The 25,476-nt window shown below is 40.8% G+C and overlaps 1 protein-coding gene across 3 annotated transcripts in view; it reads right to left on the bottom strand.

The window, feature by feature from the left end:
• Positions 1-25,476, bottom strand: part of KIAA0930 (KIAA0930 ortholog) — a 72,616-nt gene that overhangs the window by 24,139 nt on the left and 23,001 nt on the right. For all 3 annotated transcript variants that reach the window (XM_057426941.1, XM_057426933.1, XM_057426947.1), the window contains exon 2: positions 11,681-11,829. In XM_057426941.1, the coding sequence (XP_057282924.1) occupies positions 11,681-11,829 (149 nt within the window). The remainder of the gene's footprint in view (positions 1-11,680; positions 11,830-25,476) is intronic.

The raw sequence follows: 25,476 nt of genomic DNA, 5'->3' as shown, positions 1-25,476 counted from the left end.
CTAACCATGTCAACTGAAAGAAAAAATTACATGCACACCCCCTTAGAACTTTCAGAGTATTATTTAAAGATGTAGCAACCCTGAGTTTTGAATCAGTCTCACAAATATTTCAAGCTAATTTAATACACTGGTGCTGGGAAAGGAAGAGTTATATTGATTTCTGCATCTAAAAAAATATAAATAAATCAATTAAGCCTCATGACCCTGATTTAATGCAGAGCACTCAACCCTTGTCTGAACTTTTATGGGTTTTTTAACCAGCATGTGTCAGGTCTGAGATTAGCAGATACTAGAAAGTAGATTCAGTCAAAGCCAAGCTACCCAGTACCAGAAGAGGGCTTGTGTGCAATGATTCCTGTTCATTTTGCTCTTGGGGGTAGCTCATTTAAAAGAAAAGGAAAGTTGGAAAATAAGACTGCTGCCTGAAACCCAGCGGCAATACTGTGTGACAAATGCCAAAATCTTTGTCATGTCTCCAGCTTTAGCACCTCCTCTAGCTCACTGGAGCAACCACAGAGACTGACCTCCAGAAATCTGCCAGAACACACCCAAACTTTCCCTACAGTGTGGAGCTGCCATCACAGCACCATTCACTTCTTTCGGCAAAAACTTCCCACCTCTAGACCACTGAGTCACTCCTTGCTTCTTTGCCTACATACGAAAATGTATGAACAAAAGGATGAAAGGAGGTTGTAGTGAGGTGGGTATCGGTCACTTCTCTCAGTAACAAATGATAGGACAGGAGGAAACAGACGCAAGCTGTGCCAGGGGAGGTTTAGACTAGATATTAGGAAAAATTTCTTCACCACAAGGGTTATTAAGCATTGGAACAGGCTGCCCAGCAAAGTGGTGGAGGTAATTAAAAGCTGTATAGATGTGGTGCTTAGGGACATGGTTTAGTGGTGTACTTGGCAGTGCTGGGTTAATGGTCAGATTTATGACCTTAATGGTCTTTTCCAACCTAAACAATTCTTTAATTTCTGCAGCCTGAATTCAGAAGGAGGTATCCCAGGAGCTGCCAGGAATCCTTGGCACTGAGATAGGGCATTTTCTCAGAACAAGAAATCACCACTCACTTATCTCCAAAGAGTTGTGCCTCACATGTATTTAACAGGCTGCGAGAAGCTGCAGTAACACAGACCTGCATATAAAGCAGTGTTTTTGTGTTCTGTAACAGCCTGCCGAACATCATTGTAGAATGTACGCCTGACGAGACAACATGAACGGATTCAACCAAGTCACCCATGAAAATCCATCTGCTCACTCATCCGCTCAGCGTCGACAGACCTGTCTCTATTAAATGGGAAGAAAATCAAAGTCGCCTGGTATTTTCTGGAGCGTGCAGAGAAGCCCTGTGGGAAGGGTGCAGCCCCAGCTCTGTCAACATAAGCAAGCTGCAGAAGGGACAATGGCACTGACAACAGATTACACCATAAACCTTCCCTAGAATGTTTATATCTGAGAGAATATTTAAAAGGGGACAACTATATTTAACAATGCCCGAATACACTACAATTAAGAAGACAGATTATTTCAGATGCCATACGGGACATTCCTTGGATTATGGCTGCTGCAATTTTCACTGGCAGTAACTGTAGAGAACGACGAATAGAAAAACCTGTAAAACAAAAATCCAATTCCCTTTGCCCGGACACTATTAATTATTCAGAAGTTGCACCTGATCCTCCTGGAACATACTCTGGAGCCCACATAAAAGCATCGTAATGCCCAGTAGCTATGGCAACTTCACACCCACCTTAGCTATAAAGCTGAAACAAAGCCCACTGCAATAAAGCAACTGTAAACTGCTTTGTGCAAAAGGCAAAGGTCAGCTGCAGACAGTACCAACCATTTTATAAAAATTTGCTTCAGTATCAATTACTTTGATTTCTCTCCCCACAATCGCTTTGTATAATCAAAAGCTTTTCATTTACTGAAAGCACAGTAAATGATGTTAAAAGTTGACTGTAATTTCTAGTGTCTCTGGATAAATCCAAACAGCAAGAAGGTTCCTCAGTCAGACTCCAGAGCCTTGCAGAGGTTCCTTCAAAGGTCCAAATGGGACAAACTGTGTGCCCAACAGCAGTTGCTCATCTTTTCCAGGTGCAATTACCCAGGAAAGTCTATTCATAGCTTTGGACACCCTCTTCCATTTGTTGGCATGAGAAATGCTGGGTTACTGAAACTTCTGCTGCTGATTCATGACTTTCAAGCAAGAAACTTTGCAGCCCAGAGGCAGTATTCATGACCTACCTCTGCCAATACCATGCTGACATTTTGCTTCAACATTCAACTTGGAAGATTTACTGCAAATGCTACGTGTATTTGTTCGTCAGCAAGGGCAGCACAGGAGGGTGTTTGCAGATAGAATAAGAGCCTTGGAGAATGGTAGTGGATTATCCTGTTTCATCACTCAAGTTTCCAGATGGCTGATGACACATGAAAGGTGTTACTGCAACAGACGCTGCTCCTACTCCAGACCATACTACTCAGGAGCAGGAGGTTCACAGGTGGCTATCATCAAACATACTTTTACATTGAAATGTAAACAAACTATTCACCCTGTTTTGTCAGACTTATCTGTAAAAGAGAGTGAAACCCATTCAAGCCAAAATTATGCAGTCTAGATTGCAATACCTGCAATATTTCCTATCTTAGAGAAGCCATGTCAGTTTAAATAAGCAGCTGAACTTGTTGCAAAATGTCTTCTCCCTTCATCTCCTCTTTCTCCCATCTCTTGTATATATTTAGGACTCCACAACAGCAGCAATAACCTCATGTAAATGAGGGATGCACTTTGGAAGAGCTCAGTCACAACAGACAAGAAGAGAAGCAAGATTAGTCAAAGGGATTTTTACAAGACATCAGACATACCCATATGCCTCGTTGTATTATTCTGCAATTTATTTTACCCATATATTTTTAATGGGAAAGACATTCTTGCCCTCAGAAGTGAATGGCAATCTTCTCAGCAACTTCAGAAGAGCTAGGATTTCATCTCAAGATTTGCAAAGTATTTGCAACTTACGCAAACAATTTGATATTGGTGTATCTACAGTAGTCTAGACTGAACTGTTTAAAAACCAGGCAAACCACTGTAACTATGATCAGATTCCAAAGCAGAATAATTACATATTCATTAATATGAACATTCACCACACAGGACCTTTTATTTGGGACCAAAGTAATTTGCTGGATTTATAGATCTATTTGCAGTCCTGTCACTGAAAGCCACAGACCTTGTAAGGTTTGTTAGTCTTTATGTGATAAATATATAAACCAACAGTAATGATTATAAATCAGGTAATGAGTGCTGAGGATGCTAAAAATAAAACATGAGACTGAATAAACCATTTCTATTTAGTACAAAAATATAAAGGGCAGTAAAATACTGCATTATAAGAATTTAATTTGTATTCTGTTGTCACTAAAAGACTCCACTTGCAATTATGAAATTGGACATACACGTTTGGAAAAGAGCCATTACAAGGAGGATCACTAGCATGATTTGCACTATTTTTTTATTCCCGAGGATTGATATTGAGGAGGTTAAAACAGGCAGTGATTTCACCATATGTAAATTTCAGCATGGTTCCAAATCACTTAAGTGTAGCTTTTATCAGGCAAAGAGCTAGAACTATGCTTTCTTTTCATAGTAAATTTGGCATTTTAAAGAGTAAGCTGACTAGGCTGACTGCTCTCCCTTCTATGAATCAAACAGGACTAAATCCCTAAGGAAATAAGATGATCACAAACTAGATGGCTTGGAAACTTTTCCAAGAGCTTTTAGGGAGCAAGTCTTGTACACCTGTGAAGGAGAGCAAAGCAGAGCTGTGATCTTTAAACAAAGCTCTGAGCACTAAAATTCCAGTCTTGTACCACTTCATTATACAACCCTCTTCTACCTTCCACCAATGCACAGTAACACTGAGAGGCTCAGGCTGGGGAAACAGAGGTAACTGTACCCACAGACCAGTTGACTCACAGCCTGTTCACTGAACTAGCACAGTTGCAGTCTGAGCTTGAAAACCACAAAGTCAATTCACACATAGCCTTTATTCCCACCCATTTCTTTTCCTTTTGATATTCAGTTCTACAAAGCCATTCCCTCTACTCACATGGGTTTCAGCGCTGCTGTAATTCCTTACAACCTAACCTCCTGTCATTTATTGAGCTGGTTGCAGATGACAGCTTAATGACATAAGACCGCCCTAAAGTCAGTATTTAAGTTCACCTCAGGGTGAAAAGTGCTCCGATTTGCGACGGCCAGCCACTGAAATTCAAGGTTAATTACGCTGCTCATCATCCCAACCCCTTTCAGAAAAGATGAGGTATCCCTGAAAACATCCCCCAATTTCAATCCATTGGCAGCCTCTCCTTCCACTCAACTGCTGTTCTGGTGGAAGAACAGACTCTGGTCTATGACTACATGTTAACTAAACAGTAACCTTTAAAAAGTCAGACCCCATTTACCTCTAATAAGACAGGAGTAAAAGGCAAGCAGGGAAACCTATAGCATCAGTCAGCAGCTAGAAACAGCAACTTCCTCCTCCTTAAAAGACAGAAAACACCCTCCTTATAACCTCTGCATTCTGTAGCCCCACTCATTTGAGGGCACACACCAAACTACTTATATCCTGCACTGCCTTCAGTATTTTTTCACTGAATTCTCACTTCATTATTATATATTTATATCTCAATATTAATCACATTAAAATCAATCACAGCTCTTACAAAAATAATCAACAGGAATTCCTACCAAATGTATTCCGTTTTCAATGAGCACAATTCATTCCTTCTGGATCAGAAAGTGACAAAATCTTTGAAAACAAGGATTTAACAAGCTTACACATCTAACTGTTTCCAGTATCTGCATACTGTACATGAAGAAGCAATATGAAGAACGAGTAAATTATAAGACTGAGAAAAGCTAATGGGACCCACAGAATTACAGGCTAACTTCAACCGGCCATAATTGAAATTACTAAGGTGAAAACAACCCAGAAAGCCTAGTTCCATCTTTGCAACTCTAGCAATTGCAGAAGAGGTATAAAAAATTAAAAATCAGAAAAGTGTGAGCTGTTCAAATTACAGGAGCAGTCTGAATGCTTGATGGTGCTCATCAGACAAACAAGGGGAAAGCAATAACATGCAAACCGTAAGACAGAGGGTGTGTAAACAGATTTCCCCCAGCACAGCTCTGGCACCAAGAAAGCCATTTTAACTGTGGCTAAGCAAGACAAGGATGAGAGTTAAAACATGCTGATCAGTATCAGCAAAGCAAGAAATCACTGTATTTGAGTTATTGACAATGTAATCCTAACTGCCACCTGACAGTTTGTACTCTATGAATCGCATCAGCTTTGATTCCCCAATTCAAATACTCCATGAATCTGCTAAACTGGAGCAAGCTCAAGGGAGACCTTATATCCAGGTCTTCCAGTACCTAAAACGGCTACAACAGGAAACCTGGAGAGGGACTTTTTACAAGGGCATGTAGTGACAGGACAAAGGGGAATGACTTTAAGATGACGGGGGAGATTCAGATTAGCTATTAGGAAAAAATTCTTTACTGTAAGGGTGCGGAGGCACTGGAATGGGCTGCCCTGTGAATGCTCCATCCCTGGCAGTGTTCAAGGCCAGGCTGGACAGAGACTTGGGCAACACAGTCTAGGGGAAGGTGTCCCTGCCCATGGTGAGGGGTTGGAACTGAATCAGCTTTAATGTCCCTTCAAGCCCTGTGATTCTAAATCAGCTTTCAAAAACTGAAAATGCAGATACATATCTGAACACTTAAGCACTACCAAACATGGCACCAGACCACAGAGCAGCCAGTATGTTCAGGTGTTACAGGTTGCTCACTGTTACCTTATTCCTGTAATATTATTTCCCAACTTTTCTGAAGTCCTCCTTAGAAATACACAAGTGCCTGAAGCAACATGTAGCATGCCTCCCGCAGAATGCAGTCAGCAAAATAAGGAAAGGCATGCTGCATCAGTAACAAGGGCAGCAGACAAGGACATAGGAGAAATAAGATTACAAAATATTAATAAATCATTGTATTTCAAACCATCTCTTTTGAATGTGGAAATGCATAAATTGGGTTACTGACCAGAAAACGCAGGGGGGAACAACTGGTGGATAGACTAGACATTTAAATTCTAATTACTGGTGTTATTAGAGATTTGACTGCAATATTCCAGAGCTTCAATGCAATTGCATATTAACTTCTACACTGAAACCAGACATTTTCATACCCCTAATAAACAAGCTGACACTGACTGTAACCCAAAGATCAAACACACATAGTGCTGTGCTGACTGATTAGGTTTTAGGGAGCTCCAGGCTGACACTTTTACCTTTTCCAGGGTGCAAAGCCCAGCCTAGCAGTGCTCTTCTGTCCCTCAAGCCTCAGTGACTCAAATATGCTGCATTTGCAATACTGAATTATTCATTACAATTCTATCAGATGGGGAAACTGGGTCTGGGCTTCTTCCCAACAAAGTTTTTCTCTCTGCTGCAGATGACAGAGCACCTCAGCCACATGACTCTGAGCTGACATGTTTCACTGCAATACATATCAAATTCAACTTCTGATCCTGGCGTTCTTGTCACTTCTATCTGACTGGTTAAAAAGCATTCTTCAGAAACTGGAAGCAATAAAAGGCACTTCATTAAAAATACCCCTGCAGCCCACACCCCATTCCTGAGTCAGGAGTCTACCAACTGTGACACCGCGAGGATATTTCAGCTGCTTGCTCACTTCGCCTTAGACACAGATTTACTTTGGAAATAGGACAGAATACAAAATCATCTCCACCCTGAATGCTCATTAGCCTGCCAGGTATGTCACAAGCATATTCCAAATCACAGAGAGACCCATTTCTGTTTGGGCAGAGGTGTTATTGTCACACCTGCAGCAGTATTTTTCTCTTCACTTTTGCCAGGCAGTCTGACACAGCACACACAGGAAATGGAGACAGTCTTGGAAAAACTGCACTGTAAGCAGAGGCTGTCAAGCATCAGCTCCTTTATGTTCATGTACTTAAACAAGCAAACATCAGCTAAATAGCATAAGAAAGCACAAGAATTTCTAAGGATAATTGTAAAAGAAAAGCCAAATCTGCATTTAAGATGTTGAGCTCCTTACAGAAAAATCATAATACCAATCTGATAATGCCAGTGTTCCTTTTTCATTCTCCAAATGAGAGCAACGTTGATGGGTAAGAGAATGCTCAAGGGGGGACACCTTACTGCTCTCTACAACTGCCTGAAAGGAGGATGAAGAGGTCACTCTCTTCTCCCAATTAGCCAGTGATAGAACAAGAGGTAACAGCCTCAAGTTGTGCCAGGGGAGGTTTAGATTGGACATTAGGAAACATTTATTCACCGAGAGGGTGCTCAGGCATTGGAACAGGCTGCCCAGGGGAGTGGTGGAGTCACCGTCCCTGGAAGCACTCACAAACTGTGTACGAGGCCCTTAGTAATATGGGTTAGTGGCAGACTTTGCAGCGCTGGGGTAATCATTGTACTTGATGGTCTTAAAGGTCTTTTCCAGCCCAGCTGATTCTATGTTGTGCTTCTGAAGAAGAAGCCACTGTTCCTACTCACTGCAACACCTCCACAAACTTAGCACAACAGAAGAGTTGAGGCAGAACAGCTGTCTTTCTGTACTGACTTGCACATGTTGCAATCACTGTTCCCACATACTCTCTGTGTAAAAGGAGAGAATTCATTTGGCAAAACGATTCATTTTTTGGCTGTTTATTTCTCTGCTGCATTCAGATAGCGACATGGAACCCCCATTGAAGTGCACCAAAGAGTTCTGGAGACATCCTGTTTGCTTACAATGGATAAGCAAACAAACAAAAACTAGCACTGCTCTGAAAGGTACAACAGGAACAGCAATGTAAGATTTTATAAACTTCCATTTCTGCTGGATGCTAAGTTCAAGTTTTCAAATCTTCCAGCCAGACAGATGATGACAGTGAATTGGAGATTCAGCTATGAAAATCCTGCGATTTTCTGTAGGAGTCCCGTGCCTGAAGTCATTTAGCTTTGGAAACTAACTGATCTCCCACCACAGCCAATATTTGTTGTGTCACAGGTTCAGATACACATAAACATGTAAACTATGGCTCTGTTCAGTTCTGTTTCTGAAGCTGCAGCCACAACATCAGTAGCCTAAGCTTTTTGAAGACTTAGAAGCCTGAATGACTATCCCATGCGTTTGGCAGAGCTACTCTTCCATGCTGAAGAAAACAGGACCTACTCCAAAATCCAGGCGAGTTCAGAATACATACCAATGGTGTCTTAAATTTCTCTTTTTTCACTGCTTTGCCCTATAAACACAGCACCCTTTTCAGGTGACAATGCAAGGCCGAATGGCTTAATACAACCTCACTCTGCTGGCCTGTCACTAACATTTTACTTGAGTTTTCCTACTTGGCAGTTCTCTCTGTTAACACCATACTAGCACCTTCCACAGTCCCATAAGAAAGTAAAGCTTCTCTACAGAAAGATCCAAAGCTTGCAGTTCTAACAAAGCATATGCCTGTTGCACCGGAAAGAGCCAGAGATACTAGATATTGATCTAACACCATTTTAAAATCAGAATCCCAAGTCCAACCGCTTTAACCTTATAAAGCTGTAGGTTTTAGCAATGTACAGGACCCTTTGTAATGGGGATCAAGGCTTACATTTTCCAGTAGGTCCCATCAGCTGGTGTGTGAGGCAGCAGCAAAGAGGTTTTTTGAGTCTTGACTTAACAGTGCATACAGAGCAACAAGTCAAAGCAATTCCACCTTAAAAGCCTACTAAATCCCTTAAGAAGAGCTATGCTCCACAGTGCCCTGCCTGCACAGGTCCTGACAGACAGGGACTGTGATTTTGCTTAAAGACACTGAGAGAAGTATTGTCAAAACTTGGCAAATAAAAAAAACCCTGCAAAAGCATTAACTGTGACATGCCAAAGAAACACAGAGCTGAATGCACTCCTTTGGGATCCAAAGTCTGTGTAATGGGTACAGCCCAGAATACAAGATGGCAGTTTTGCCCTGGCACAGACCATATTAAAAGATTAATTGCTGTTTTACCCATACATGCGCCTTTTAGAAACTGGTAAGGTGGAAAGAAGAAGCAAATGGAAAGACCAGCAAGTACATGAAGTAGATCACTTAAAAGGCTCTTTAAATTAAAATTCATTATGATAGAGAAGTTTACCATCATCACCTACTGCTACACCAAATTGTGAGATTTATTACTTTAGGCAGTTGTGACTAAGCTGCATCCAAAGCACTGTCATTCAGACAAAATTGAACAAAACCTCTAATCTTGAGCCTATCAGGTTTTTGCTGCTTATCCTCTATTACACTTCAACTTAAATGTTATTGCTGACACTCTTCAGCTCAGTAAGCACAGAAAAAACACTACAAGCAGGCACGACTTTCAATCCCACAGGACAGCCATCAAAACCTGAAAAGTGTTTGATAAATCGGCACTTGTGTCTCACTGACATGAATCATTACACCATAGCATGTAAATGATGCAAACATGCCGCATGAGCTCTTCATCTCAGAAAACAAACATCACCATTGTCAGCATCCAGATAAACAGCCCCTCCCCACTCAATCCAGTTTTGTTGCTGTTGTCACCAGTCCTACAGATTACTGTGCTCAAAGCGGTGTGGATCTTATTTTCATGCATATAAACTAATGCTCTGAGACGTCATAGCACAATGATTCAACTTATGCATCTCTGCCAGACTTCAGTCAACTGACAATTGCCAGGGAAATGCAAAGCACATATATAATATCTATGGAAGAACTACAGTGAACTTGCTTTGCATATATCCAAGTTACAGAGAGACCTACTTCCATGATTACCTAATACTCAACCTCTGCATGGCCCACGGAGAAATAATCACTAGACTGTTTGGCACAGCCTGGACACAAGGCAGGAGCCAACATTCAAGAAAGAATGTTCAAAACTACAAAGTAAAAATAAAACCTGTCAAGTACTTCAAAGCCACAGGAAAGGTCCATTTCTCAGAAGCTGAGCAAAACGCACAGTCACTGGGGAGTTATAAAATACTGTGTGTGCTATAAGGCACACCCCCCATCTTAGCTGTTATAGCAAGTGATTCACTAATGCTGATTTTGTAAGAACTGCCGCTTACAAAACCACCTTACAAATTAAGATTATTTATGATGCTTTTAGGAGGTTTAAATAGAGGTCTGAGAACAAATACAAGGGTTTATTTCACTGTCTCCTCTCCATGAGGGGTTCAAACACTTAAACTGATTAAGAAGGTAAACAGAGATTGATCAGGGTCTGTGAATCAATTTAAGCGACAAGGCTTCCTCTGAGGTTCACCTTCTTTTTTGGGAAGGACAAGAGGTTAAATAACCCATACTTTTATTAGGCTGAACAAAGCCACAGTATTGTTTGATGTGAAACAGGAATGCTTTTATAGTCATTTAAACAACAGTTAGGATGAAAAGTCCCTCCAAAAGTCTTAAAATTCCAAGTATGCTGGCTGAAGTCTACTAAATAATTAATCTGTCAGAGAAAGAACAGTATTGTGTCATCTTCTCCTTAGTGGCCATCATGATGGAACTTGGATGAGTGGGGGAACAGCGAAGATAATTCTGCCCATTTCTGTATCGCCAACAAAAAACATTGGAAAAATATTCTGGGACCACTTTCTCAAGGGAGCTGACAACTATGTCACCACATTTAAACCCAGAGAACACCGGTATACCTGGTTAAAAATACTATCACATGCACCAGGGGCAAACATCTGTGATTCTACAACACTGTAAATTATTTACATGTGTCAAGAAGTTAATCACAGTCTTTTTTAACTCCATTTATCTTCCTGCTTTTGAGCCTCTGAAGCCATCTCCTTAATTCCCAATAATACCATTATTTCTCACCTTATTTTCCCCACCTAAGAAACCTGCAATGAAATGCTGAAAAGTTTCTCAAATTTCTGATGGGAAAATACCTGTGCAGCAGTACTAGGCTACCTTATCACGTTTTCACGAAAGCGTACTTCTATAGGAGTGGGTATTGCCTTAAATATAGATTCTATGATTATGAGAATACATTTGTTTCTTTACTGTTTGTTACTACTGTACCCCACCTACAGGAGGCTGCACGCATTCTGCTGCTGAATACACAATGAACACAATAGGTGCTCATTCCTGATATTCTCATCCCTCAGACAGGGCCTTTCAATTTGTAAAATATCATAACTGAACAGCAAACCAAAAATCAGCATGGATGCTGTCCCTTTCCCCATAAATGTGGGCTGACCAATATAAAAGCTTCCCCCCAAAAGCATGTAAACTCTCTATCTCCTCAAGTCTGTGATAGTGAAGCTTATTTATACTGCTGATACTTCACAGTGCAGTGTATGTTTTCACACATACTTCACAGTGCAATATATGCACTGTGAAGTATATGCATATACCACTATAAAGTATATGCACACATGCATATACTTCACAGCATTAACCACAGTACTTCTCTATGAGCCACTTCCGCATAACTTGTGTTGGGCAGAGCTGGAGATTCCTTATCCTTGGTTTATAGTTCTTCAGACGTGTCAGGTCCACAACCTCACCAAATCCCATGTTAACTTAAATTTCCCAGGTTAAAATATGTCATTACTCACCTTTTTCCCCTCTGTACTATCCCCAGTGACATAGGACAGTTTTCGACGGACATAGAAGAGCATATCATCTTGCCGGGGGGCCCATTTCTCCATAAAATATGTTGAAAACATCCAAGTCCAGAACACAATACGGTCATCTTTGAAACACCCTAAAAAGCATGAAAAGAAAGGAGAAATGAGTTGTGGAATTAACATGTTACATTTGATTGTGCTCAACATGACACACAAAGTCTTTGCTACACATGGTGCAGCCGAGCCCAAATGTAGCAGAAATACCCTTGCACAGCTCAAAGCTTCTCTACAGTGTACAGCATAGCTGTCATTCTGCATGAACCCACAGCCTGTCTTTGGCTTTTCTCAACCAAAACCACCTTCTGGCAACCAATCTGCCCCTGTGCACAACAGATACAATCAAGGATCACGACTGTGTGGCTATGCCTGTGCCTCAGAGAAAGACAAGACCATCACACTGAGCAAGAATACACTAAAAAAGCACTCGAGTAATTTCAAAGACATGTAGCGCCAACACATACTCCAGATAATGACGTGAAGCCATCAGCTGCCAAGAGATCTATTATATGCTATATAGCTAATACATAGTATATATTGGCTATATAGCCAATCCTTCAGAAACTACCTTACTTACACCAATCCACAGAAACAAGAAGATACCCATGCAGGCGAGACTGTAATTTGCCCTCTCTCTGACAAAGAGCAAACCCCAGCTCCTCCTCAAGGAGCCGAGGAGCTCTGAATCCCAATTAAACAAGAAAAAGCAGTGAGAGAAGGGGAAAAATAGGAGAGGAAGATGCAACAAAGTCCTGTTCAAGGAGACAAATTACATCAGCAATAGCTTGGCAGTTGGCTTCTTGCCAGGAAAAGGAGGTGACATCACACTTTGTGAAGCTCTTCAAAACACTTTACTGTAATAACAGAGCAGAAAGTTCTGCACCTCTTCTGTGCCATAATGCTTGTACACTGTTAAAGAACAAAATTTATACAGGCAAGAAGATACGCCACTACTGTGCCTGGTGACAAGGGAGTTTAGTTTTGCCACTGCTCCTCTGTCCTACTGGAGGCTCCTTGATGGAGTAACTGCATCCTCTCCTCAAAGCCCTACTGAGAGATAACTGCAGCTGTTAGCAGAGTTTAGCTGTCCTAAAACCTGCGAAGAAGCAGACTAGAAGTACCACCTGTATTTCTGAGACACAGCAAAACCCTGAAATGGATGATGGGTGGTAGCATTATGTACAAGACAGCAAAACTGGGGGTTTTGGTTTGGCCAAGGACTTTGTGAGCCTCATGCTCTGCCAGGGGGGAGGGGAAGCCGGGAGGAAGCAGAGACAGGACACCTGACCCAAACTGACCAAAGAGCTATTCCATACCACAGCACGTCATGCCCAGGAGGTAACTGGGAGTTAGCTGGAAGGGCTGGGAGACTGCAGGGTTGGAGGAGGTATCGGTCGGAGCTTGGTCGGGCTTGGGGGCCGAGTTATCGGTCGGCTGGTGGTGCTGAGGTGTTGTATTCTCTTCCCTTGTTATTTCCTTTATCATTATTATCATTGGTGGTAGCAGTAGTGATTTGTGTTATACCTTAGTTACTAAACTGTTCTTATCTCAACCCGTGGGAGTTGCATTCTTTTCGATTCTCCTCTCCATCCCTCCGAGAGCAGGGGGGAGGGCAAGAAAGGGGGGGAAGTGAGCGAACGAATGTGTACACACGTGCAGCTGACAACCTGTCCTTCAGAACATCTATCCTTTACAGCGGCTTATCTCCCTAAAAGCTATACATCAGCTGCCAGATTGGTACACACGTCACTCACCAGCTCTCAGCTACCATTCAGGTTGGTGTGTTTCCCTCCCACACTGCATATAAGAGATATGTTCTGCAGAGAAAAGAATCTTGCATGAGACAGAAGTGACATTTATTTACAGCGGTATCTGGATTAAGCTTTAGAAGATTTTTTCCAGTCAACTGCCAAGAAAGCTGACACATACTGTAACAGTGAACACAATTTTTCTTAGACACTGGTGGCTAACTTCAGGGCTTCATAAAGCAATCAATCAATCTTATAATCCACAAGTGTAACTCAGCACATTTTCCACTTCACTGCATGTGCAATATTTGCCAGACAAATCTTTCTTCCAATCTTTAATTACTGTGGTGGGCAGGAAATTAGACTTTCAAATTTTTCAGCAGACAAATGGGTGATTGAAATCAAAATCTTGGGTCTCTGCAACTAAAGCCAAAAGAAATATTGAAAACAATATGAAATTTCACTGATGGTCCATGAACAGAATACATTAGTCAACATCAAGTAGGACAGTATTTGAAAACATGTATATAGCTGATTAGATTTAAAAACAAAATAAAATGAAAAGGCTGAGAAAGAACAGAAAAAGGCCAAGGCAGTTAGCTCCTATGCAGGTTAATTCCAGGCCATGCTGAAATTGCTTTATTTGCATGGCTGCAGTGAAGTCATCTCAATTACTTAAGGCACAATAAAACACAATGTGCAATCGTGAATAAAATCTGCAATACATTTAAGTACTACCCAGTTTTTCCAGCCGAGAAAGGGAATGAAGCACTGGAGAGATGAGATATGGGATGGAAGGCACTTGCACCACCTGAGCCGCTCCCTTGGGCATGGGTGAACAGGTCTGTATGGCAAACAGCTATGTCTGAGAGCTTACCACGTAACAGTGGATACAAATGTGTTCAGACTCCCCAAACCAGGCTGAGAAAAGACAGTTTTATCATCTGTCAGTATATTCACAGATACCCCGAGAAGAGAAAAACAACTATGAAAGTTTATACTGCTCACACAAGGATGAAAGGCTCTAGCACATCTGCAGGTTGGAAAATTGAATTCCATTCCTAAGCACTCAAAGTCACGAAGTTGAAGCACAGTCCCCTCAGTTGGAATAGTGAAGGCAAAAATCCCTGTAAAGATAGCGCTCAGCTTGGTTAAGAAGTTTCATGTGGTACCAGTGACAGCCAAGGACATGAAAACCCAGTCCCACTGCTATATTTAGCCAAGAGTAGAAAACAGGGCATGCATTCATCATGATTTATTAATGGTTTCAAAGAAACTTATTAAATCTCATGAGGTTTGAGTACCTGAGTCCCCAGCCTTAATTAAATGAGGGAGGAGGAGGAAAGGGACAGACAGGATTGCCCTGAGTTCATCTGGAGTTCTAGTGTTCAGAAGTACACCCCTTTGTTTTTGCTTCATAAATGAGTAAACAAAACCCTATCTGAGCCACTCCTAAACTTATATAAGAATGTACGTTTGTTTGTTTTGGGGGGGGGGAATAGTTTTTCCCTTATAAAGCAAAAATCATTAAGTTACCTAAACCCACCATAATAAAAAATTCTTAAGCCCCTTCCAGATTCTGGCATTACCCGCAAAGATCTGAGAAGCTGTCGCACGAGCTGCTTACACTATCAGAGAAGTTTTATGCGATAAAGCAGAGAAGTTCATGTGCTCTTCTGAACTATTTATGGGTGGTTACAACAGAGCATTACTACATTCAGGAGAACAGCAGAATGGGGTAAAGTACCAGGACTCTGGGTGCTTTTACCCTTGCTAGGGAATGCAGGACAAACTAATCCAATGTATTCAACATTAACCTAAACAGAAAACCAGGGGACGGAAGTGCTGCAGCAGTGAAGCTACTTCAGCTCTGCAGCTCAATGCAGAAGAAAAAAAACCCTGAAAATACTTGTAGCAAAGTTGGATGGCCATCAATTCAAAACTCCACCTGCAACAGAGGAGAGGTAAAATCACCCTCCAAGCTTCAGGGATGATTGCAGACACTGCTGTAATTAAAACCAGCCTGAGGATGTTCTAACTGTTCCAACTGCAGTGGCTAAAGGACTTTTCTTGAAGCCAAAAAGAGCGAAGTCACTGCAACACAGTCGCTTTTATTCAATTTTAGTAGCAGCAGGAAGGATGAGGAACAGCCTTTAAAATCTACTATTAAAGAGCATTAACTTGGAAAGGAGACAAGAAAATCTGTAATTGTAATGCAGACTTCCTAAAACTTGAGAGGGGGGGAAATCTATTCCAATTTCAAGCCAGAAACTGTCAGATCCAGTACGTCCAACCCAAGCTTGCCTTCAACTATTAGATCCCCAAAAGCACAGCATACCCTTATAGTTATTTTGGTGGTTTACAGCATCTCACTGGAAGTTTTCCGGCTTTGCTGGGAAGAAACCTGGAAACTGCTTTTAAAGTTGTTTTGGGTAATGGTTTTCAAACTTTCAGGATAACAGTCCAACAGACAAACTTACTCTTTTCAATAGATAGAAGAAAGCACAAAGCCTTAATTTCTCAGCCTTTACCACAGCACCCTGTTGAGGGCACTCAGCTGCACTCAAGATAGTAGGGGGAACAGTTCTGTCCCTATTACATGCCTCCCACCAAAGAAGTGGACAAATTCAGCTCACAGTTGGATTGCTGATGACCTTAACCCACTGCTATTATTCTCCATACTACTTTTATCTCAGCCCTTGCCAGGTGGATAGAAAACCAAAGCAAATTTCTCATAGCCTGGACAATCATGAGTTGGCAGCAGCTTTCTATGGCACTGGTCCATCGCTGTTTGAATAACACTCAGAAGAGGCACATGCACACTCATACTCTACTGTTAAGATGGAAGGCTCTTAATGAAACCTGGCACTTAAAAGCTCTTCAGTATTTGGGGAGACTTTTTAAAATGCTAACTTTTTTTTTTTTTTTTTTTGCCAGAGGAGAATTTAAGCCTTCTGCAACAGGAGGATTAGATGATATTTGCAAAGGAATCAAATTCCATCTATAGTTGAGGGCTTGTCGCAAGTCAGCTTCCTGAAAACACTCCTCCCCTAGCAAATTCTGCTGCTTAATAATAAAATGGAATTAAGACTTCAGACTATAAATCTTGGTACACTAAAAGTTGACTATATAATTATGAGACCTTTGTCATGAATAAATCCTAATTACAACAACTTACTGTAATGATTCATTTACATGGATTTTATCCTCATTAGAAGCAAGATTTATGCCAGCTGCTGTGTAATAAACGTCTTTCTTTTTACCTATTAGTTTTCTATTCAGCTTTCATTTCAGGGAACTGACACCAGATCCACATAAGAAGTTGTGATTATTATTATTTTTTTTATTAGTGCTTTTCAAAGTATCAGTGGACAAAGAGAAATATCAGCATATTATTTTGCTTCAGAGGAATAGGAGAAAAGATTTTCCATTTGGTGGATAATCATTTTTTCAGCATGTACCACTTGGAGATTAGAGGAACAATAATTTCAGCTAGACATGGGTATAAGGCTTCCATGACTTGTTTTTACTCCTGTAGCCTGCCGTGAGCTACTCTTAACCATGAAACATCGTAAAACTCATTTTATCCAACTCTGCCACAGTGCATTCATCTGTAAAATGAGAATCCTTAGATGTTTAGGGTTTAATTAAATGCTTATGAAGTTTTTCAGCCCCAGCATGGAAAGCAAAGTACAGTTCTAAGTGATTTGCACTACGTTTAATTTTTGAGTTTAGCCAAGTATTCTGCAAGTACAAGATGAGAAGTGCTTCACATAGATTAAAGCTGCCTTTGATATTATAAAGTTGTAATTATGACTGTATAAAACCAGAATGGACATCCTCTGTCCAATGATAGTTGCCAGCTATCCAGATCATTAGAAATCTAAAGTTCTGTCTTCTTGCCATGCCCACATAAAAGAACAGTATTTAATCCTGTCAGTTTGACCTCATACAAACACAGGACTTTGCCACTCTCTGAAGCTCACGGGCAACCAACAATTGGAGAGCAGCCAACATAGAGGGAATGCATTCCCAAACGAGTAACCTCCAGAGCACATCCTCACAGCATGTTCCTCTCAAAAATATTGAGGCTGGGAAAGGAACACCACTGCTGAAGCTAGCTGTAATGACACAGCACAGTGAGAAATGTGCTTTTGAAAGCAAGTCCTAAATCTGTCAGAAAAGACAACATATACTTCCAATGTAAGTTTTTCTGGCAGAACTCTAGCTAGAAAAGGAAGCTATCATGGTAACAACAGCAACAGTGGCAAGATAGATGCCACAGATTAAAGATCCTGCTTTGCCTCAGACAAAACCCTCTTTTCCTTACCCTAGAATGGAGGTAACTATCCTCCTACCCCATCAACTGGGGCATCCACACATCCATTAACATAATATGAACAGGATAAGAATACAATTAAAGATGAGAGAATAATTTAATAACAAATACAGCACATGCTTCTTTAATAACAGACAGTAATTTACAAAGAAGATAAATAGAAACTCATTTGAATTGGAACAAAGAACAGTTGAAATCAAATAGAAATGTTGTTGCTCTTCCCTTTCTTTCCGTGGGCATTTTAAGAATATGTCCTCTAGCATGCTTTCAAACTTGCACACATATATTAGACTTTTTTAAAGCAATACAACTGATTTAAACCTTGGCTTCATAGCATATCTAAAAAGGAACAGACAAAATTTGCTCTTCAAGCATTAAGCCATCAATGCTAAAAGGCTGAGGAAAACATCATCCAATTACTCTTTTAGCTGCTTTGCCATATTTACTCATTAGCCAATAAATGATATTGCCTCTCTTGTATTTCTCACCTTCTCTAAGCAGGACTAAAAGGTAGGCATCACTAAGATCCCCAGAATCATGATGCAGTTTCAGTACACACCCTAAATTTCAAGCCTGTTCTCACCAGATAGTTGGCTCAAAGGCCCAAAATAACATGAGCCAGAGGCTGGCACTTGCATCAAAGACAAATGCCATCCTCTGTGTGGAGAGGGAAAGATAAACACATTTCTATGTTCAGGAATAGACTGTAGTAATACAGTCTTCCATGAAGGCCTGTGAACAATTGCTGCGAATGATTCCATGAAATAATAGGTCAAAAATACTTGAGATTCAGAGAAACTGACCTCATTTTCAACTGATAACTTCCATTTCCTAAACCACAGAAATGACTCATTGCTGTCTGAACAGAAGTTGTGCTTAAGACTTACGGTGAACAGGTAATGAGTGCAGGAAATAGGTAACAAGTGGTGTCCCTCAGGGGTTGGTGTTGGGACCAATCTGTGCTGGCGACACGGACAGTGGGATTGAGGCACCCTCAGCAAGTTTGCCAATAACATTACGCTGTGTAGTGTGGCTGATATGCTGGAGGGAAGGAATGCCATACAGAAGGACTTTGACACTCTTGAGAGGTGGCCAATGCCAACCTCAGGAAGTTCAACAAAGCCAAGGGCAAGATCCCCCACCTGGTTTGGGGCTATCCCAGGCACAACTACAGGTTGGGCAGAAAAGAGATTCAGAGCAGCCCTGCGGAGAAGGACTTCGGGGTGCTGGTCAATGAGAAAATGAACATGAACTGGCTTCAGTGTGCGCTCACAGCCCAGAAAGCCAACCGCATCCTGGGCTGCATCAAAAGGAGCGTGACCAGCAGGTCGAAGGTGATCGTGCCCTTCTCCTCTGCTCTTGTGAGACCTCACTTGGAGTATTGCGTGCAGTTCTGGTGCCCTCAACGTAAGGAGGACATGGGGCTGTTGGAACAAGTCCAGAGGAGGCCACAAGGATGATCAGGGGACTGGAGCACCTCTTGTATGAAGACAGGCTGAGGAAATTGGGGCTGTTCAGCCTGGAGAAGAGAAGGCTGCGTGGAGACCTCCTAGCAGCCTTCCAGTATCTGAAGGGAGCCTACAAGAATGCCAGAGAAGGACTCTTCATCAGAAACTGTAGCAATAGGACAAGGGGTAATGGGTTTAAACTTAAACAGGGGAAGTTCAGGTTAGATGTAAGAAAGAAGTTCTTTACTGTGAGTGTGATTTGGCACTGGCACAGGTTGCCCAGGGAGGCTGTGAATGCTCCATCCCTGGCAGTGTTCAAGACCAGGCTGGACAGAGCCTTGGAAGACATGGTCTATGGTGAGGCATCTCTGCCCATGGCAGGGGTTTGGAACTAGATGATCTTAAGTTCCTTTCCATCCATAACTATTCTATGATTCTATGAAATAAACAATAGTGGATAAAATGCAGCTCTGTTCTGAAGATCACACTTTACCCTAGCCTGTAACAGGTTCCCTCCTATACCTCAGAGCTTTAACTTTGAAACTCTTGCAAACGTCAAGCCACAGCTATAGCAATACAGCTTCACGGTCCATACTTGTAAAGCACCTGTCAATCACATCACATCACATCCCTATCCCCTGCTTGCAAAGTGATGGAATTATATCACTCTGGGAAAGAGAAGGAAAATGCCACATCAAACTTGTTGATTAAAGGACTAAAATATAACCTTCAGGTATATTTGATGTTTGCTACTGATGGCTCTCCCCTATCCCATGCTCCTCCTGATCCTTCAGGTTGTCCCCAGCCCAAATACAGAGAAATTTCAGTTATATAATTAGATACAGAGTTTGCCTAGATCATGAAGTTTTCTCTTTTATCCACATAGGCTATTCAATCACAGTCAAGGCTGGTGCGTCAAGGAACATCCATCACAGAGATGGCTTTTAGGAGATACAGATTCCCTGCACCATAACCATACCCCTACCTAACTACCTGGTTTTTCACTGGATGGGGCAGATTAGTGCCATAACTGTTAAGACAGAAGGCTTTGCTTTCAACGTAACACAACTTCCAAACATCTAAACGACAGACACTTCAAAGTTTATCTTTGTCACCACAATTTACTACCTTCTTCAACACAGCATGCATGTCAACTACAACCAGTTTCCTGTCTCCCTGGAAAATACAAAATAGCTCATTTATATTGTAGCATCACTTCAGGTATCATAAACAAGCTCCTCCTTTCTGCCTAGGAGAGAAAATTCATGCAAATTAAACTTGCCTGCGGTTGTTAGGAGTGCATATTCTTCCCAACTACAAATCATCCATGAATAACTTTGATGCCACAAAATGTGCCTTAACAAAACACCCAGTAGAATGGAGACAAATCAGAATCAGACAACAAAATTTACATCTATCCATCACTTACTTCAAAGTTCCTTCTTCTGTGATGGGTCTGCAGAAATTAGTATAAGGTGTATTATACACAGAAGACATTTCTAATATTGGCCATATTTGCTCAAATTCCAACAGTAAGAAAAAACAAGGCTAACACCTGATGATGGAAGTGACCAACTCCTTCTAGGTTACAAAAATTTCTAAAGAAATTCAAATGTTTCAAGATGAATATCATGTAATAATGCACTCCTTTCAGTGAAACCAAAGATACTACTTTTTCATGTTAGCATTAGAGAGTGTTTGCCCTCTTGCTAGCAGTATAAAAATACTAGCTGTTAATACGAACAACAACATAAACCACCAGCTCTCCATGTGGAGCATTTGCTTACTTAAGACCAGAAATACTTGCCAATGAAGCTTAATACTACTAATAATAAATAATACTAAAGATATCTTGACCCTGAAGAGCTCATAAGGAACTACTATTATGGAAATACGTGAAGGATGAAATCTGAGAACTGCCATTCCAACTGATGCCCAGCAGAACACGGAATACCACATCTTGTTTCTAATAGGGACCATGAGCCTCAAAAAGTGAGAGTCAGATCATAACAGGTAGGTATGCGATACCCTTCCACATAACCATGTCTCATCATAATGCCTACCAGTTGGAGTTTGTGCTGCACCCTAAAACATGAAGATTTTTGTCCTCTCTAGAACACTGGAGTTTCCCTAATTCACCTCAATAACTTGGGGGTGGGGGGGAATCTTAAGAATATAGGAATTCCTCTCTGCAAGTTGCCAAGTCCTCAGCCTCAATTAATAATTTTTGATACCAAAGAGTGGTACAGTTTTGGTTGGATTTTTTTGGGGGGTGGAGGTTGTTTTGTTGGGGGGGGTGGATTTTTTTTTAAATATTTCATAGCATGCAGAACTGATTTTGATGAGGATAATAATAGAAAAAGTGATACTGCTCATGTCAAAACTTTAACTTTGCCACTTTGGGGAAGAAAACACATTGCAACTCAGCCAGCTAGAGTGTTCCTAGAGCAAGATAAAATCCCTCTTGCAGCTTAGCACAGGAAACAAGCATATTGTCATAGAAATGAATGAGCAATACCAGCACCTGGTTTACTAAGAGCAGGTGATAAATTTCCAGGACAATATCATGGACAAACACAACAAATTTTAGTGTACAGCCAAAATATCCTCCAGGTGGTTTTGCTACAGATATCCATTTCCATATTGACAAAAGGGAGTATAAGGCTCTGAAAGACAATAAAATGCACTTATGGGAAATGGTAGTATTTTAAAAATACATCTGAGAAATCCAGCTCCCATTTCCAAACAGCCGTGAGCACTTGAAGTGTAAGTTTCATGGAACGTCAAAAGACTTTGGTTTCTAAATGACACTTTATCATGTGACATTATTGTTATTATTTCCCTCTGCTCTATTCCCTTGAGTTTATTTCAAAATTCCCATTTTATGTCTCCTTTTCCCTGAGAAGACACGCAACAAGTAGAAAAAAATCAGGATATCCAAACAGCTAACTAAAAGACAGCAGATAAATGCATAGAATCTTTTAAAACCTGGATATATTCACGCACAGAATCTGGAAATTAATACTTTCTCCCCTTCCAAAGCCTTGAATTTCTCCATTAAGTATGAGTTATTTTAAGCTTTTTTCCATAAAAAGAACATAATTTCTTCCTTTTTTAAATGAAAACAAAAGCATCTGGGATGAAAATGAAGAACTAAACTGAGAAAAGGAAAAGGTTTGGAAACACTAACAAATCTACTGAGCCAAGACAAAGCCACCACAAATGACACCAGATTTTTCAAGCTTCCATCATTACCGGAATTGGTATAAGCTCTAGCCCTATTCTAGTAACTACATACTTAAAATATATGTCTCTTATGAACACAAGCAAAAAATAACTGTTTGAATGTATTACATTAAAAATATCTGCCTTGGCTATAAAACAGGAATTGTAAATGGACTGTGATTTGTTGCAAGTGCACACTGAGACTGGAAGTGATGACTGAATGGTAAATACCTATATCAAGAGACCAAACTAGAGTTAAGAAGTCTTGAATGTATTATAAAACTTAATGCAAAAGACACGCATGAAATAGCTCTTCCAGTCAACACAGGAGTATTTCTTTAAAAAAAAAGGCATTCACAAGTAGCAAGCAGTAAAAAGAGAGAGATATAAACATCCTGGTAGAACAGGATTATGTCTTACAAATCTTTACATCCATGCATTTCAGGAGAAAAGAAGGAGACCAGCTTTAAAGCTAATAGCTGACTGAAGTCAGCGGTTATAATTTTGCTCTCCAATGTTAATGAAAGACCACACCAATCTCCTTTCAGATGCTAACCTTCAAGAACTTACTTTCTCATTGCAAAAACTTACTTTCTCATTAAAACCAACCCATAGAAGGAAAGAAGCAAGAGCACTTCACAGCAATAGGTGGCACAAAGAAAGGCTGCCATCACAGCCAAGACTGCATTGCTCACAGATGCAGTGCTCTGGATTCTGTTGCTGGCTATTTTGCCTGCCCTGGGAAGCTGCCCAGTTTCTTCTAGGGAGTAAGGGATGCTTTCTCTTGAGGTCAGCTTTACGTCTTCCAAGTTGCAAAAAAAATACAAAAAAAAAAAAACACCACACAAAACAGATACAGCTCTTTTTTTAAAGGAAAGAATAATTTTATTTAAGTCTTTTTACTTCTCAAGCCATCCCTGAATTCTCCGCTAGTATAATAATGCATGCAGTGAAAGCTGTGCTGGATGAAAAAAGCAAGATGAAATGGAAACATGCCCCATTCCTACTGGAGTCCTACTTGTAAAATTTAAGATGTTATTTCAAGGCCTTATCCAGCTCTTTCTATTCCATACTTGCACAGATGCCAGTAACTGCACAACATGCCAACAAGGTCAGGCGTGTGTATATGGCGATGACTGCATGCTCTGCCACTGGCTATGCTGATGTGCTAATACTGTATCCCATTTGAGGCATAACAGTGATACATGCCAGCTCTTCATAGTCTGAATATCTTAAAATTCCTTCTAGTCAGGCTGCAAAGATACAAAAGGATGTAATTCCAGACTTTTTTCTTTCTCCTTTTTTTATTTCTACCTGTGAGTCTGGGCCAGAACCAAATTTCCTTTCCAAACATACTATGCATAAATACTCTGGTATCCAAACCCTACTGAGATTTCAACAAACACTGCTTGAATGTTACCTGGGCCAACTTCAAAAAAAGATGAAGCAGAGCACGAATACTGTGGTGACATCAACGAGCACGGAACTGACAAGGAAGAGTCCTCAACACTAGCCTATTTGCCAAGTAGCCAAAGCAGATTACACAGTGCACAGTATGATAGAGCTGTTGATAACCTGCCCTAGAAGCAGCATAACATACCCTCAGCGAAAGAGGCAAGATAGGGTACAACAGAAACAGTAAAAAGGAAGGGGAACATGACTCATCTAATGGCTTCTAAGCCCACTTTGTTGTTTCTCTCCCCATAAAGCCCAGATTTAAGGGCACCATCACAAAGTGAAAACTACATTCGTTTACCATCCATGCATACTGACATCCAGCTTCCTCTGGTATTTGTATCATCTGAGACCATGGACCAAACCACAGAAGTTCCTGCATGTTTTGGGGGAAATATGGACTCTACTATCAGGCTTTGAATGCCATTTCGACACAAATACTTCTGACTATGTGGAAGGAATGCATTTCTCAAGTTAATTGTTAATTTTCTTAGCCAAACACCACTGAGATTCAGAACGTCTGAAAGACTAAAGCAATTAAAAAAAGGGGGGGGGGGGGAGATTTAGTACTAAAAACCCATAAATGCATAATTATTTCACAGCCTTTCAAAATAGCTCAGAAATGCTAGGCACTTCCCCGAAAGACATGTGCTGAGCAGACAAGAGAAACGAAATATTTCTGGTTTTACTAACAAGGACTCAAATCTTTCTTGCTTCTGGTGAAACAAGAACTTCATTCCATTACAGAAAACACCTAAGCTAATATAGTTGAGCGAGAAGCTGGTGTTTTGGGCACATACTCCTTTTCTTTGTTCCAATTGCCTTATGACAGAGTTGGGATAAACAGCTTCTGATTTGCTATGGGGGGGGGGGGGGGCGGGGAAGAGTCACCACTGAGATCCAGCACTCACGCTTCACACTCCCATACAGCTTTCTTTTGTGTAGGAAATTTGACATCTTGATACCTTTGACATATGCATTTCTTTCTGCAGGAACAAAAATCACAGCGTATCAGCTGTCAAGCCGTCAAGATGACTAACGCTCACATCAATGCCACATCACTATTGTTGTCCTGTTTAAGCACTAAAAGCGTTTGTCAGAAATTTTCTGTCAAATTAAAATACAGAAAATAGGAGAAATCATTGTGAAAGAGAATTCCCAGCTGGAGAAAGAAAAATAAATATAAATCATGAGTTAATTACAAAATTATCTCTCCTCTAAATATTAACATGGATGACTGTAATACCTGGAATAAATAAGTAGTTATTCCTGAACCTGATGTGTCAGGATGATAAACTGCCAGGAAGAAGACACTTCCATGTGTTAGAATTTTGTACAGTTAGATGAAGCTCTTGACTAAAAGGTATAATCAAAACAAGTGAGAGAAAACACACAGACTTTCTCTAGCACAGTGCTTGCTGAAAACAGCCTAATGCCCTATTTGGTTCACAAATTTTCTCTTGGGGTGAACTAAAGCTCAAACCCTGGACACTACCACAAGTGGCCTGAGGA

This window comes from Pezoporus wallicus, unplaced genomic scaffold, assembly GCF_028554395.1.
Source record: "Pezoporus wallicus isolate ANWC-B61680 ecotype Strahan unplaced genomic scaffold, APGP_CSIRO_Pwel_v1 scaffold_3294, whole genome shotgun sequence".
NCBI lineage: Eukaryota > Metazoa > Chordata > Aves > Psittaciformes > Psittacidae > Pezoporus > Pezoporus wallicus.
The sequence above is the reverse complement of the archived record's forward strand: the minus strand, read 5'-3'. Positions and strand labels throughout refer to the sequence as shown.